The following is a 16,856-nucleotide window of genomic DNA, read 5'->3' as shown; positions in this document are numbered from 1 at the left end:
CGGTGCAGAGTCGGATCCTCAGACATGCGGCCTACATGTGACTTGCACCTGAAATGATCAGCATTTTTCTGCCCTTGACTATTACACTGCAAAAACTCAAAATCTTACCAAGATTATTTGTCTTATTTCAAGTCAAAAATGTCTTATTACTAGTCAAAATATCTCATTACACTTAAAATAAGACATGATCACCTCAGAAGTAACTTGTTTTTAGACAATTGTCTCTTGTTTCAAGTGAAAATTTGCTTGTTTCATTGGCAAAATTTGTTTCTTGTTTCTAGCTCATTTTCACTTATTTCAAGTGAATTTTCACTTTTTCCACTGGCAAATTTTGCCAATGAAACAAGCAAATTTTCACTTGTTTCAAATGAATTTTCACTGAAAATCGTCTAAAAACAATTTACTTCTGAGGTGATCATGTCTTATTTTAAGTGTAGTGAGATATTTTGAAATAAGACATTTTTGACTTGAAATAAGACAAATAATCTTGGTAAGATTTTGCGTTTTTGCAGTGTACATGTTTCACATCCCTGAATATTTTAAAAACCAAGGCGATGGTATCAAAATGAGCTCACAGCGTTCTGAGGCATCAAGAACTGAGGGTCGGCACCACGTCGTCACACGGCCGCGTTCATGTTCAGCGTGCACTGCTGTTGATGAGCCCACATGGGCTTACAGGACGCATCGGCGCGTAAGGTTGCAGGTTGTGTTAATGAGGCACACACTGTTCTTCCTGGGCTTCATTGATTAACTGTCCCGCAGAGCGCCCGTTTTAGCAAAATGCCCATATTTTCTGTAACTAAAATCAATGAGCAGGAGCAGCGTTGCCTCTCGGCGTGCTCATAATTTAAAGAAGTTGCTCTCAGCTCCGAGCCGTCAAGACCAAAGAGCACGTCCGTCCCGGGTGATCCCATCACCAGTGGACAGCTTGGAGACTCATTGTGATCTGATCACTCTAAGGCCAAACAAAAAAATACCTTGGGTTCCGGTTCCTTGTCATTTAAGGGCATGAATAAGTAGGGAATTTATTTTATTTTATTTTTTATTTTATTTAGCATTTTAAGGATGGGTAGAGGGGATTTATTTTATTTTATTTATTCATGGGAAGGATGGGTAGGTAGGGATTTTATTTTATTTTATTCTTTTTTTTTATTTTCAGAAGCGATGCATGGGTTGCTTTTTAAATATAATACCTATGTAGTGAAATGCCTCTTTCACTACATCTGCAAAGGTTTTCTCTTGTAGTCGGATTATTTTCACTGGTGGTTTGCGAGGACAAATCACACACACACACACACACACACCGTGCGGAAGTCCATTCTTTCCAGCCAGTGCTGTCGGTGGCGCGTGATTCCATGAAGTGATTCTCCGAAGTTACGCGAGAACATCACAAATAAGGCGAGTGCAACGTACATCAAAATAAAAGCCCTGCTTAACTTTTGACCAATGCCAACAAGGTCACACTCGGTCGCATAGTGCCTTTATTTTATTTTTTTATTTTATTTTTACACAGAGGCCAATAAAATAACCTGACTCGGGGGTTAAATGGGACACTCGGTCGGGAACCGGAACCCAGAGTTTTTTTTTTTTGTCTGGCCTAATGACCTTCAGAGGTGGTCAGAGACACAATGGACAATAAAGCATTTGTTAAAATGTCACAGTAGCACCAACATTTGATAGAAATGACTGGTGTGAAACTCAAATTGAAATGAAGTGTGTCTTTGTCAGGTAATTCAAAAACATAAATAATAAAATACAGTGGGTGGGCACGTGTACTTCATTAGTAGGCCGCAGATCAGGAATGTGACAGCTGGTGAATGTTAGGAAGATAGTGACAGTGTGGATTATTGAAGTGGGCGGGAAGAAGGGACCGGAGGGAGCGGTAGGAAGGCACGGAGGAATCAAAGTCAGGAAAGAGAGGAAACAAGTATTTCTAAAGGATTTGAGGTCAATCACAAATCTGATCACGAGTCACGAGGCGCATCTGTGGTCCACGCCGCTGCCAGGTGCGAACGCCCGCCTGTTTTCCACTGTCTTGTGATCGCATCAGCTGGAACGGATTTTATTACCAAGTGTGAACAGAGTCCGCAGGTTTTCCCCTCCAGAGAAACACTGCAGCAGCTCATTTCACTGACTAACCAGTCAAACACCGGAGGGGAGGAGCTAATCAGTGAAATAAGCTACTGGAGCGTTCGCTTGGATCGAGGACCTGCTGGTCTTTGGGTCATGACTGGACAGGGTTAGGGTTAGGGTGAAGGTGCTCTAACCGCCGCTCCTGTCCCCCGTCCAGGCAAGAAGGGCCGACGCAAAGCCCGCAAGACCGACGCCAGCGACCTGACCCCGAACCCCCAGAAACTGCACAACATCGGAGAGCAGCTGCAGAAGCTCAACGCCGCCATCGACGGCATGGGCCCCGTCAATGACCTGCCCGCCGTGGCCCGGGCCCGCTCCCGCAAGGAGAAGAACAAGCTGGCCTCCAGGTACGAGAATATCCCGCTCACCGCCCTCCCACGCCTGGCATGCTTTGCCGGAGAGCCCGGAGAGAATGTCTGTATTGATTTCAGGCATTAACGGGCATTTGAAGAGGTTTTTAGTGTCGGCCTTGTTGGCAGAAAAAAGAACGGGAGAATTAGAGATGCACGGATTCCGGTGTATTTTTGTATCTGCTGCTGAGTCTAAAGTCATGTACAAATTGTCTATCTCTCCTTTATACTGATGCCTCGACGTGATCCAATTTTCAAATTACTGGAACAGCTAAATGGTTATAATTCTGATATTGATTGTGGACAAGGACAGGGAGCGAGGGGAAGATATTTGATGGGGGAAAAAAAAAATCAGCTGCAATAGAGGCAACAATGCTTTGCAGGCTTTAAAATTGAATCAACAGAATAATAATTAAAAAAAAAAAAGAAATCAGAGGAATTCAGTTGGTTTCCTCTGCCTGAGACTTTTTAATGATAAATCTTTGTTGAAACTGAAATGTGTTTTATACATTTTAAAGGAGGCACACCTCGGACTTAAATGCACAATAATGATGTTTTTTTTTTTTTTTCACCATTAAAACAGAGAGGAATTTCAGTCCTGAGTAGACTTTTGGGTTGATTGGCTCTTTTAACAAGATGCCTGGTGCATTAGCATGACTGAGTAAATGAAGGGAAGTAGTGAGGAGGGAGGAGGGGTGGGGGCGTTAGAGGAGATGGGAAGGAGGGAAGCAGGATGGCGAGCTGAATGGGAGGAAATCAGGGCAGGATCACGGAGAAGGACGAGGAGGCAGAGGGTCGTAGAGAGTTCATCTGTGGATTGGGGGGGGGGGGCCGGGAGGGATGCCATTATTAAAGACAGAGGCAGTTAAAAGGGGAGGGGGACTCTTTGGGGATAGCTTATTATGACAAACATATAAAACATGACGCAAACACACCAACGGATAGACGTTTGTGGGGGGGGTTAAAGAGAGGTGAGATCTGGAATGGGAAAAAAAGCAAAAAGAGAGAGAGACGAAGAGGAAAAAGAAAGAGAGCTGCTGAGGACAGAAAGGATGGTAGAGGTCAGTGCCAGCTGCATGTCTGGCTGAAACAGGATGTTGCGGAGGACGTAACGCGAGGACGGACCGTGCAAAAGTGCTCACAAGTTTCCAAAATGCGCGGTGTGCGTTTTTTTTAAAGTGACGCCAATTCCAGATTCTTCAAAATGAGCGAATTCCACCGCAACAAAAACATCGTGTCCTCCACAAAGGAAGCAGGGCTGCCACTGCTGGAGCCGCTTGCCACTTGTTGCCAGACAGGGGAGGGGGATTGTTAAAACATTTGATGTACAGTGGTCCCTCGTTTATCGCGGGAGTTGCGTTCTAAAAATAACCCGCAACAGGCGAAATCCGCGAAGTAGTCAGCTTTATTTTTTACAATTATTCTAGATGTTTTAAGGCTGTAAAACCCCTCACTACACACTTTATACACTTTTCTCAGACAGGCATTAACATTTTCTCACTTTTCTCTCTTGTTTAAACTCTCAAAGTTCAAACCTTCGTAGAAAAATAAGTCCAGTATGATAGAATGAACGCATTCTGTACTGTACAGGAGACACGGCACGGAGGAGATTGATTGACGATGGTCTACAGTCCCTTAGCCAATCAGGACGCAGAACACAATGTGCTGTTAAAAAAAAAAAAAAAAAAAAAAAAATCATGCAAAATTGCACTAAAAAAATCCGCAAAACTGCGAGGCCACGAAAGGTGAACCGCGTTATAGCGAGGGACAACTGTAATGTGATATTATTGGGTGGAATTTTTATATTTTGGCCAATGATTTTTAAATTTGTGTATGGTGTCATATACGTCATCTGCAGAATCAAACAAAAAGGTTAAAAGAAGTTTTTTTTTTTTATTTTATTTTGACTTGAAAGGACAGGACAGGTATAATTTTGCTTTTGGTTCATGATTTTCATCGTTGGCATTTTTTTTTTTTTTTTTTTGGATTAATCAACTGCTTGTTTCATCCAACAAATGTCAAAAATAATAAGAAATGTCCATCATGACTCAGCAGGGCCCATATAAAGTTGTAAAACTGCCTCCTTGGTCTGATCAGTAGGCAAACATCCAGATCTTTGCATCGCAGTGATCTTGGCGAAGCTGGAATCGACATTTCAGTGATTCGGTTTGGCGTTTCTAATTGATAAACGACGAAACCAATGGATGGCTTATCAAAATCATCATCAGTTTTCTGTTGGTTGACTGTTTCTGCACCGGTTTATTGTCATTATTGCTCCGCACTGCATGCACACAATCATCAAGGCCGGTGACTTGTCGCTGGAGCACCGCTGGTTTTCGACAGAGCGGAGCCGAGTTCACTGTGTTCACAGGCAGGGACGCGAGCCAGCCAGCATTAAAACACATGCTGCATTTTACAAGTACATAGCTCCAAGCCGCAATGTGACTGGGTTCATGTTTTAGTGCAGTGTTCAAGAATTTAATCTAACAAATTTGCTTATTTATTTTGCCAAATCTGTGGCTGCACAAGACCCGGTCAGAGTTTTCTCTGGGACCGTCCTGACCACTTCCAGACTCCTGTCTCTCCCGCGCTGACGTCAAAAAAACAAACTGCACAATCCCGCTGGCCGCCCGTGAGGCGCAATCCATCCGTGCAACAGAATGAGGCAGAAAAGGAATATCAGACATTACTGGCCTGCGAGTGTTTGTCGCCTCAGATTTCATTCAGCTGACTCAGAGCCACGGGAAACAGCACACTGCAGAGAACAGAGAACGGGACCCACGAGACGCATTAAATTTTAAAAAGTATTGACTGATTCATCTTCTGCTTCTTTTTTTTTCGACTTCAAATTACTCTGAAATCATACCGGCGCTATCCTTTCAAGAGTCGTGGTGTCAGATGGTAATGGATGAGTGGTGGGAAGAGTCAATCAGCCGCACAGTCTGGGAATACATCCTCCACTCATTGCTCTCCAACACACTCCCGCTGTGAGCCAGCCGACTCACTAACGGAGAGTCATGTGGAGACGGGGAATACTAGAACAGTGTTTTCCTGCCCCAGAGAAAGATGGAGCTTTCTCACAGTGTTTCCTGACTCTCCTCTCTCTCTGTCTTTTTTTTTTTTTTTTTTTTTTTTTTTTTAGGGCCTGCCGGTTGAAGAAGAAAGCCCAGCACGAAGCCAACAAGATCAAACTGTGGGGGCTCAACCAGGAGTATGGTCAGTATGGCGCTGGAGACGCGCCTCGCCGTGATATCAGTGTTGGTGTGGGAAGTCTTTGCAACTCCTGTTTTGGTGGTTTTCATATTTTAACTGCAATTGAAGGATTATACGGTCCTCTGTGGCTTGAGAAAATTCGACATCGTCTTGGTCTTATAACCAAGAACCCATTGGAAAAACCCAAAAATGCATGGTGAGCAATCTGAAAACACGAGTGAGCCCCGCCAGACGTGCGTACAAGAGACCAGAGTGCCTGAGTGAGTGAGGGAGCGAGGTTGCCATGTTTGGAGGTTGTCGGTAATGGGGCTCAAAACGACATTTGTGGCGGGGAGAAGAGTGAATTCTTCCCACAGCAACTAAATTGTGCGAATACTGTGCCCGCCTTACCTCACAGCGAACACAACAATTATCACCATTTATACTGAATGGTTTCAAAATGTCCACTGAACCCGCCCCTGTTATGTCTCATTGATGATGAAGGTGTGTCTCAGCAGTGTTACACTTCATTTGATAAAACTGAAAAATGAATGCAGGGAAACACTGACCAAACAGCTGTTGTGAAGATTTTTCCCCGATCAAAGTGAAACCAAACTGCACTGCAAAAACTCAAAATCTTACCAAGAATATTTGTCTTATTTCAAGTCAAAATGTCTAATTTCTAGTAAAAATAAGACATGATCACCTCAGAAATAACTTGTTTTTAGACCATTTTCACTTGTTTCAAGCAAATTTTGTCTAAAAACAAGTGACTTCTGAGGTGATCATGTCTTATTTTAAGTGCAATGAGATTTTTGACTTGAAATAAGACATTTTGACTTGAAATAAGACAAATGTTCTTGGTAAGATTTTGAGTTTTTGCAGTGTGCAGGCCCAGATCACGTGACTTGAATCGTGAGCAGACCAGTGACACTGTCGTCTACGGAGGGCCGTGGCATCACTAGAGCGGCTAACAAGGCCGTTTTTTCTCAGCTTCTGAAGTGCATATTTGAGAGGCGCAGTATTTTCATAAAACAGTGATCTATCTGTAAAGCGATCTCCAAAAAGAAGTTGAAATTAAAACAAGTGTGACCCTTTTCATTTTGCAAAATACATTGACTTTTAGTCATTTACTCATTTCGTCAATATTCTACAACCAGTCGGTAACAGCCACATTCCCCACCCGGCTTTCTGTCCGACACCTGTCAGACACCAGCACAACCTGGCAACTCAAAGCCAGCAGACCCTAGTCCAACATGGCAACAGCACACATTCCTTCCCTGGTCCATTCATAACCTGCCAGAGCAGCATTTCTAAAGCTATGGCTCTGGATCTCAGAGAGGGCCTGTTGGTGTTGTACTGAGCCCAGAAGCAGGAATGAGACTGAGACTGGAGCTGTTTCAGAAGCCCGTTGCTACGGTACAGCCTGAAGTTGCCCTTTTAAACCGCATTTACATCTTACATTAAAATACAATCTCTGTATCCGCATACATTATGTGAGTACATGATGTTGGGACTTGCATTTGCACCTTGCATTAACAAGTGGGTTTTTTTTTTTTCCTTATCGGGGAAAACATCTGGATAAACACGGCTTTTTAATGCAAGGTGCAAATGGGGCGTAGGTTTTGACCTGCTGTCAGCCTCCTCACATCCACTCCTGTAGCTGAGGAAAGACCACAGGGGGGGTGAGTTCACCTTCCTCCTCATAATCTACACCTCCACTCGGCCAAATCTGGCAACCCAGTCCTCTGTGCCTCCTCCTCCTCCTCCTCCTCCTCCTCCTGTTCCACTGGTGTAGGCCTGTCTCTTTGAATTCAGTTCCAACCAGCATCCAACTTCCTTTGTCCTTGTGTCTTTTTTTCCTCCCGGTGTTCAGCATTCCAGTCATTCCTGATTCTGGCCAGGCATTTCGTTGCGAGGGCTTTAGTTTTGGCTCCTGTGATTTTCATCCTCCTGGCGGGGGGCCAAGACACACAGGGTTTAACCTCACACAGCCCCTCGCTTCCTCTTCCCCTCTCTCCCTCGTTTTATTTCCCTCCCGTGACTCTTTCTTCTCTTTTCTCCCCCATTCTCTTTCATCTACTCTCTCTCTCTCTCTCTCTCTCTCCCTCCCTCTCTCAGTTACTGTAAGTTGCGTTCATGCACAAGTATCACAAATATCAGCAAATTCAACAGTAAACTTCAAATGAGTGGGACTTTGGCGCTATGCCAGTCCTGGGAACTCTGACCTCATTTACTGTGTGTGTGTGTGTGTGTGTGTGTGCCTATGTTTGTGTGTTTGAGAGACAGATGGGGGGTGAGGGAGTTCAGGGAGAAATTACCTAATATGGTCCTTCGCCCGCCCACCCACTCGCATGGCGACCTGTCCTGAACAAAAGAGTAATCAAATCCATATGAGAATATTAGATGCCAACAGGAAGGGTTCCAGAGTGCAAATGGGTCACATGACTCGAAAGGGGGGGGAGGAGCCCGTGTGCCAGTATCACACAAAGTACTGACGATTCGCACCATCCATCGACGTGCCAAATTAGGTCGCGGCACCTCGAGTTGTCCTCCCCTTTGAATGAACTTTTCCCCGAGTGGTGAGCCTGGTTGCAGAATGGGAGGCGTTCAGTTCATCTTCTCTTGTCTCCTCTCTTTTCTTGGCCTAAATAACCGAAAACTGGTTCAGACAGTCGAGCGGAGTGCCAGCACAGCCAGGGTTAGTGGTCTACCCGCAGCGGGAGGCACTACACACTCAGGGCTAATGTAATGTGCATTTGAGCAAATGCATTCATCAGATGGTGTGCGCTCCTCCCGTCTTCAGCTGTAAACACATTTGTAACATTTGAACTTCAGTAAATCATAACCACATGAATTTTGATACATTAGCGGAGCTATAGATCCCATCACGGAGAGGGCTGGCAGCCTCGCCTCGCCTCTGCACCGCATTTACAGTGTGTGTCAACACAGCTGATAAGAACTGTGCTTTGTGGTGAAATTATGATGTATTTAAAGCAATAAACAGAAAATATTTTTTTTCTTTGCAAGCACTAGATAACTTAACTCCACTTTGACATTTTGACAACACTGACATTAACCTATTTAGTCAGAATGCATATTGGCTGTTATTGGCTCTCATTAGTTTTCTTGGCTTTCAAAAATAGGGGAAATTTGGTCTTAAAGGAATAGTTCACACCGGGAATGGGTTCTTTAGAGTTCCAAGAATGGTTACAAATGACCATAACATTACTTCAAACAGCATAATCTGAATTGTCTGACAACAGATGATTGCACTTTGGGTCCAAAAGTCCAATATTTGCAGAAACCAAGGATTTCTGGAACTGAGACCCTCTTTGGTGTTTTGGCTGGCTGTGTAAGTACGGCCAGATTCGTGAGAGTTTGGATTCTTACACTACAAAAACGCAAAATCTTACCAAGATTATTTGTCTTATTTCAAGTCAAAAATGTCTTATTACTAGTCAAAATATCTCATTAAACTTAAAACAAGACATGATCACCTCAGAAGTAACTTGTTTTTAGACAGTTGTCTCTTGTTTCAAGTGAAAATTTGCTTGTTTCATTGGCAAAATTTGTTTCTTGTTTCTAGCTAATTTTCACTTATTTCAAGTGAATTTTCACTTTTTCCACTGGCAAATTTTGCCAATGAAACAAGCAAATTTTCACTTGTTTTAAGTGAATTTTCACTTGAAACAAGTGGAAATTGTCTAAAAACAAGTTACTTCTGAGGTGATCATGTCTTATTTTAAGTGTAATGAGATATTTTGACTAGAAATAAGACATTTTTGACTTGAAATAAGACAAATAATCTTGGTAAGATTTTGTGTTTTTGCAGTGTATTTGCTGCTGTATCCAAAAGTAATGCATCCACCAAGATCGGCCCATAAAATCCTTCCCTGTTACGAGAACGGCACCTTCACTGGGAGTGTCTGCTCCGCAATGTATGAAATGGCCACAGAGCAAGAAACAACACAAAAAAACATAGTTTTGAAGGATGCACAACAACCCGTGATTGTAGTAGTGTAACTCCGAACGCTCTTTTCAGCCGTGATGCGTTACTCATTTGCACAGCAGCAAATGCCAGTGTATGGGTAAGAATATGTCCGGTCACTTTAAATTTTCGTTTTAACTATTCCAATAAACCACATTTCCCCTCAACCTTTCTTCCTGTAACAAAAAAAAAAAAGGATGGCGTCATTTGGGCCTCACACCCGTTTGCTTTGAAGACCAAGACAAAGGATGAAAGTCAGTAACAGCCGAGTGTGTGTCGAAAATCTTTGGCTGAGCTGCCCCTCGAGTTTTTGGCAACACAAATCCACTCTCTGGGCCGCTGTCGTCTCACAGAGAACCTGCTGGGGGCGCTGCTCCGGATCAAGGAGGTGATCCGGCAGCGGGTGGAGAGCAGCGAAGAAGAGGACACAGACGACCGAGGGATGACGCAGCGTCTGGAGGACATCCTCCGAGAGTTCAGCGGTGAGAGGGAGCATCTGCCGGGGGCCGGAGCCTCTCTCTCTGCCTCCCTTTCTCTAACTCTGTCACTTATTAGGCTGTGCTTCATTACAAAACACATTTTATCATGAAGTGGATTAAAGGGGAACCAAACATTACTGTTAGGAACGAGAAATAAACACGAGTATTACCAACTGGGGAATGTGTAGAGTATATCCGTGTGTTCTTCAGTGTGTTTTTTTTCAATGTCTCCAATGTTTTTTCTAATTCATCTCTGTGGCACCTGCAGGCCCCTTGGTGGCTGGGCGGACCAAAGACTTCGTGCAGAGGATTTTGGCGGCCAGCGCAGTGGGGCAGAGCCAGGACAAAGACACCCAGCAAGGAGGGGACGAGGCAGAGGGCTAAAACGCACCCCACCCCACCACCACCACCACCACCGCCACCGCCACCCCTCCTCCTCCGCACCCTCCCCCCCTCCCACCCACCACTGACCCGCCCGGTGTTCTCGAGTCACAGCCTCCACGCTCATAGCATACGCACTCTGTCAAACGAGAGCGGAGGGATGAAGTGGAAGAAGAGCTGCCGACGAGGAAGTGGAGGAGGAGGAGGGGGAGGCGGAGGCGGGCCTCAGGGGTGGAGGGGTGGAGGGGTGGAGGGATTAGCCCTAAACAAAGACGGGAGTAAATTGCCACCATGCCCCTCTTCCTCTTGTTTCCTCCGCCACACATGCAGCCCTCTTCACTGTTCCGTCTCCACAGGCTGCACCACAATCCACCACCAAGCCAGAGCTGCTGCTGACTTCTCTGTGTTCTGTGTTGTGTGTGTGTGTGTGTGTGTGTGAGTGTATGTGTGTGTGCGAGTCTGTTTGAAGTGTATATATATATATCTATATATACAGTATGAATGTGTATACTGTTTCTCTCTCCCTCTGTGTGCTGTATTTGTATCCCATTGTGCCTATGAATAGACATTGCACTGTTTTGTAGATGGTCATAGATGTTGGCAGGGGACCAGTAGTGAGCTGAGGGCGAGGGGGCATCTGAGGATAGAAAGTGCATATAAGGAAGTGGGAGGAGCCCAGCCCGGGTAAACAAGGAGGCAGGTGTTCATATTTGGCAAACTGCAAGGCTGGGCCCCGATAGAAACACTGCATACCATTTGAAAAGGCGTCTGAATTGTCAGTCGGTGTTTCGTTGTGCTGTGACACAAGCACTGAATCTTTAAAAGCTGCCCGACCGGCAGGCAGCAGCCTGCATGTCGCGGCAAAGCCCACAGAGCTTTAATACCCCTCCACCCCGTAAAAAAACAGAGTCAAAAGTGACAGAGCAAACTGCTAGAACGCACCTTAATTCAAACTGACCAAAGAAAACTGATACTGCTGAACCTGTCCCGGGACACCTCGCAGACCAAGCCTCTCACTGCTTCAGATGCTGCCAACCATTGACAACCACCGTCATGTTTGGGGGTAAAAATCACTGACTGAAATACTGATTTTTGTAAAACCCAGATGAAAGGACTTCTGCTCACCCAATGCACTACCACTGAGGAGCTGAGAGGCCCGCGGGGTATGTCCGGCGCACAGGAAATGACCGAAATTTTCACATTTGGTCAGCCTTTAGCTGTACAGCCCGGTGCTCCATAGCTGTCTGCACCGGCTGTGTTGTTACCCACAAAAGGGAAGAGTCCTCAATGCCTTCCCCAAGCCCTCTCCTCAACCCCTGACCTGATTATGTAGCGCACCTTCCTGAATTGCAATGACAAATAGTCAGACAAAAAAACACTTGTAGAGCTAGAAAGCAAATAAGTTTTTTTGTTTTTGTTTTTTTTTTTGTTTTTTGTTTCATTTTTGTTGTTATTTGGCAAAGCCACAGCCCACGTAGTGGGCTTGATCTCGAGTTTTGAAATCTGCCTTTCTTCGGTGGTCTTTGCTGAAGCTAGACCAAGTTGTCCAAGGTCTCTAAATGTTGTCGGACATAAAAGTCAAGGACCCTTTGAATTGCACTGTGGTAAGAGCAACTAAGCACCTTCAAAGAGGGCTTCAGATCCTCCAAAAAAAAAAAAAAAAAAAAAAGAAAAGAAAAGAAAAAAAGAAAAAAAAAAGACTCTTGGCACCTTTTTATAAAGACGATTATCGATTGAGACTGGCTGTGAGTGGTCAATGGGTTTTGGTGAACCGGTGGTCTAGGTTTGTTTCAGTATGGTGCTACTGTGCGAGAAAAAAAAAAAAAGAAAAGAAAAGCAATGCAAACCTTGGTGGAGGTATCAGGCAGTGACTGCTGACTGGGTTTTGGCCTGAGAGCACATACAGTTGTAATAGGCAGTTTGTTTGCATAATGACGCCTTTCTGAAGTGCCTGGAGCTTAAAGCCACGGGGACCTGTGTTATTATGCCTGATCTTCACCCTGTTACGAGGTGAGACCGAACCCTCGACTACCGCCCAGAGCTTGACCCGACTTGACTTGAGCTGGAAAAAAAAAAAAAAAAAAAAAAAAACTGCAGGTAGAAGGTAGGCCCTATTTATCACACATTCAGCCAAAAAAAAAAAAAAAGAAAAGAAAAAAATCTTAACCAAAATAAGTTTTTTTCACACGCAAATCTAAAACATGAAATTAACTAGCTGGTCCCAGTCTCTGTGGGCGGCATCCCTGGGAAATACGAGGAGGTTAGCGGTGATATGTTAAGCAATAGCCTTTTGTTTTTCAACCTTTAAGAGCTCCTGTCTGGGCTGCGCTCCAAAGCTGTTCTATAACGCGGCGTCCCACTCCTATGGAAACTCCATTTCCTGTCTCAACTGGGAGAGGAGCAGTTAACCTTCAACTATTCAACCCTCGAAGATCTCATTCATGGCCATTTTCGAAAGCAGCGGGCACATTAGTTCGGGGCGTTTGGTCTTGGCCCCCGGTTTATCTTCTGGATCCTTTGATTTCTCTCAAACATGGTTCATCTAATGAGTCTGAGGTTTGAGCATTTGCATGGTAAACAGAGGATTCCTGCCCAATTCGGCTAGGGTAAAGTTTCTTCGTGGAATATTGCAGCTGGTGAACAGAGCTCTTAAGCACTATACACGAATCTGATGGCAAAGACAGATGGTCTGGGTTTTTTTTTTTTTTTTTTTTCTTCAAGAAAAGATAGTGTCTGATGGGAACCGACAAGCATTTTGGCTGTGATGCTCAACACTTGCTACTGGGAACGCTTTACTATTTCATCGCCACTACGAAAACTGTGTCCGCATCGTCGGGTCAAGAATGCGATCGCTCCAGAGCGAGAATGACCTGCAAAGCAAGTCGGGCAAGGTCAGCAGGACCGGTGGAAGGAAACTCAGTTGCAGGCTGTTTGGCTAAAATGGCGCTGGGCTCTGCCACTGTTACTGAGACGTGCATTCCCCCTCCCACTTGTCTCTGGGCTTGGGAAGCTGGCAGCGCTGCCAAAAGAGTCACTGGATCTCATGCTGGCAGCAACCTCCTTCACATGCCCTCCTGCAACAACAAACAATGACGGCCACAGACAGGAAGCAGCGGCTGGGTGCAGAAAAGCAGCCACAGACGTCTCCATCGTTGAAAACACTGTTCTGTTTATCTGCCACTTCAGGATGTTTAGGTTTCAGGGTCGAAACTTTGAATGCAAAAGTTTGTCCTGATGTTTTCCCTTTTTTCTCCGAAGCGGTGTTATGTAACACGGCGCACCATCTGTGTACATTGATCCATATGCCAAAAACTAAACTGAAAAGAAAACATTTTGACTGCACTCCCTTTGTTACACGGCGAATCCTCCCTGCACATTCCAGCAGGAGGCACGTTGCTCGGGTTTACCCGGCTAGAAAGTTTCAGTCGGTAATGTAGCACTGCCCTCGTCTGAGGAAAGAAACAAACCTCTGACAGATGAAAGTTTTTTGGAAGATGGCATATCCCTTTAACTGTAAAGCTTTAATGGGGAGTGGCCAGTCTTGGCAAGGCCACTTGTCTCCCTTACATTCCTGCCACAGTTTCCCAGAAAGCTTGTGTACATGTGTACCTGGAACAGCGAGGCCGATCTGCCAGGGGAAACTAGTCGATTCAGAGCCCTCAATCCTCCCTCTGCCCGCCCCGTGTGGCAGAGAGATCACCCTCTGCTGACCCTGACACAACATGCACCACGTTAGGTCAGCCCCCTGCGCCTGTTTTCATCATGTTCACGGCAGAGTAAGCTAAAGCCGGTATTTACACAACACAGAACCGATGCTCTCAGCTTGCAAATTGAGCCGGCTCTGCCCTAATATGGACAATGACTAAGGAGAAACGGAGCGATTCTTATCTGAGTCGCTTCCTCATCGGGTGTCAGAGCCAGAGACGGGGAGAGCTCACCGGCTCAGATCCCTGCCTCTCGCTGACATGCGTGCTGCCCTCTCAGAGAGGAACGTTGAGGAAGAGAAAGTTGTAAATTGCCTCACAAAGGCTTTATCCACCTCCGCTGCTGAGCTCTGTAAGGCTGCACAAGACAGCGGCGCTTTCAAGCTCCCAAGAGCACACGTTCTGCTAAAATGTACACACACAAAAAAAACCCAAAACATTTTGGATTATGACGTATTTTTCCTGCTCATGGAAAGCTCACCAAATTTCAGAGACATCTGCTCTTATCAGCAGGGCTGTTGATGACAAGATCTGCTCCTAATGAATTCATGAAATGGTTTTGGGGATTCAGAGAAAAGGGGCGGACAAATTAGGACGAAGCCAAATCCTGGTCACCTTCGGGGACGGCCTGTAAGTCTGTGTACCTGTCCTTTGGAGGTCCTGCTTCTAAAAAAATCTAGCTGCTGTCGCTGCTGTATGGTCGTGTTTGTTCCCTGCCCTGCACCGAGGCTCCTCGCTCCATCTGCGTCCACGCCGGCACACTTTGCCTGAACTGTCCAAACTCTGATGAGGTGAGGTGGAGCGAGGCGGGTGGCCACTCGGGGCGCGGACGAATCCTCATCGCAGAGGTGGCGCTTGGACGTGGAGAGGCGCCCTGTAGCAGAGCGGCCGCGAGGCGGTGTGACTGCAGTGGCTGCGGCCCAGGCCGGGCTGAGGCGCTCTGAATAGACCCGTCAGTAAGACTACACTGGTGGGACGCTGTTGACCTCTGCGTGCCCGTCCCCACTCTGCTCCAGCGCTCACATTGTCGGAGACACTCGGGCGTCTCCGGTTTCAAAGGCACCGGGCCTCCGGGCCGAGGCGGCCTGGGGAAACGGCACTTAGCCAGGCCTTGGAGTAGCTTATCCAAAACCTTTTAATCCCCCTCCCTCCACACACCCCCGAACCCCTCCTCCACCCCCCCGTCCCACAGGCTGACGGCAGCAGAGGAGGGCTCCAGTCGAATGGCTGCCTGCCTCTCGACAGTCCCCCTGTGTCGCTGATCTGAAAACCTCCATCTGGCGGGGCGTGTGTGTGTGTGTGTGTGTGTGTGTGTGTGTCTGTGGGGTGGGGGGGGTGTCTGGTTAGACCTGTCCACATGGGTTTTTGGTATCAGTGAGGCTGAGGTGGGGAAACTTACACTGAGGCTCACCTTGTGGCTTTAACCAAAACCGAGTCAGTCGTTTCTGTCGTGTGCGGTGAGAGAGTCTGAATCCGCTCGTGGATGTGAACGGGAAGAAGGAAGGAGAAGAAAAAAAAAAGTAGCAGGAAAATAAATGGTGATCTCCCGTTACAAATTAAAGGGTAGTTGCGTATCTGAAAAAACATCCTGGCTAGAGAAAAAAAAAGGACTGAATAATCACATCCCTGCTGGTTCTTTAATCCACTTTGAAAGCACGTAAGAAAGACCAGAGGAACGAAAAACCAAGAGAACAGCAAACATTCCATAACGCCATGTCATATAATGTACAGCAATCCCTACTTCTGTCTGTCCCCTGTCCCTCCTTCTGTCTGTCTTTCAGTAACCCAGTAATCACAATACTACAGTAATACTTTGGACCTGTTCATTAACACATCTTTATGTACAACCCCTTTGTCAGTAAGTAACCTTAAGAAAAATGTTTAAAAAAAAAAAAGAATTAAAAAAAAAAAAAGAAAATCAAGGAAAAAAAAAATACAAGAAGTGCCGTACAAATAGAAGCCTAATATTTTTTGTTTTTGTTTTGTGTGAGTGTACTGTACACCTGTATAATGTATATTTTAATATTTATATGCAGCTGTTGTATTAAAGTATATTTTTAAAATAAAAAATAAGTGTTTGTGTTTAAGAGGCATTAAAATGAAATCAGGCCGTACAAGGCAGTTGGAGCCGGTGATCTTTCCACATGTAGAATCCAAATGAAAAGTTAAAAAAAAAAAAAAAAAAAAAAAGAGATACACACCCATATGATGACAGCTACTGTAAAACTCATTGCTGAATATCGTCAGTCATCATACATTGTGAGACCCTCAGTTCCACTGTAACTAAACGCAGTAGCATCCTCTAAAATGTTACCAAACCAGCATTTTAGAGGATTTGTGCACCAGATTTTTCTGTGCAGTGTTTTCCACCTCACAGTGGTGAAACGCTGTGGTTTTCTCTGCACGTCACACCTTTGCAGAACCCCGTGGCAGCGTTTTATCAGCGTGTGCATGTCCAGGGTGCAGAAGGCAGCTGCTGCACAGCACCACCCCCAGGTCTCTCAGGGTTACAGCACCAGGTATTGCAACTTGCTCAGAGGTAATTTCATCATGGCTGCACTGAAACCAAAGCCAGCCCATTGTAATTTCTGTCACGTTGACTGGCAATGAGCCTTTTACCACAGGA

At 45.5% G+C, this 16,856-nt stretch overlaps 1 protein-coding gene across 5 annotated transcripts in view; it reads left to right on the top strand.

Moving 5' to 3' along the window:
• The window catches only part of LOC115365972 (CREB3 regulatory factor-like), a 32,664-nt gene extending 16,551 nt beyond the window's left edge, over window positions 1-16,113 (top strand). For all 5 annotated transcript variants that reach the window (XM_030061221.1, XM_030061222.1, XM_030061219.1 and 2 more), the window contains exons 7-10: window positions 2,291-2,480; window positions 5,626-5,699; window positions 10,020-10,148; window positions 10,414-16,113. In XM_030061221.1, coding sequence (XP_029917081.1) covers window positions 2,291-2,480; window positions 5,626-5,699; window positions 10,020-10,148; window positions 10,414-10,529 — 509 coding nt within the window. In that variant the 3' untranslated portion in view covers window positions 10,530-16,113. The remainder of the gene's footprint in view (window positions 1-2,290; window positions 2,481-5,625; window positions 5,700-10,019; window positions 10,149-10,413) is intronic.
• The last annotated feature ends 743 nt before the right edge of the window (window positions 16,114-16,856 follow it).

The sequence above is a fragment of the Myripristis murdjan genome, chromosome 1 (genome assembly GCF_902150065.1).
Source record: "Myripristis murdjan chromosome 1, fMyrMur1.1, whole genome shotgun sequence".
In the NCBI taxonomy this organism is placed as follows: Eukaryota; Metazoa; Chordata; class Actinopteri; order Holocentriformes; family Holocentridae; genus Myripristis; species Myripristis murdjan.
Note: the sequence above shows the minus strand (reverse complement) of the source record. Positions and strands in the feature narration are given on the sequence as shown.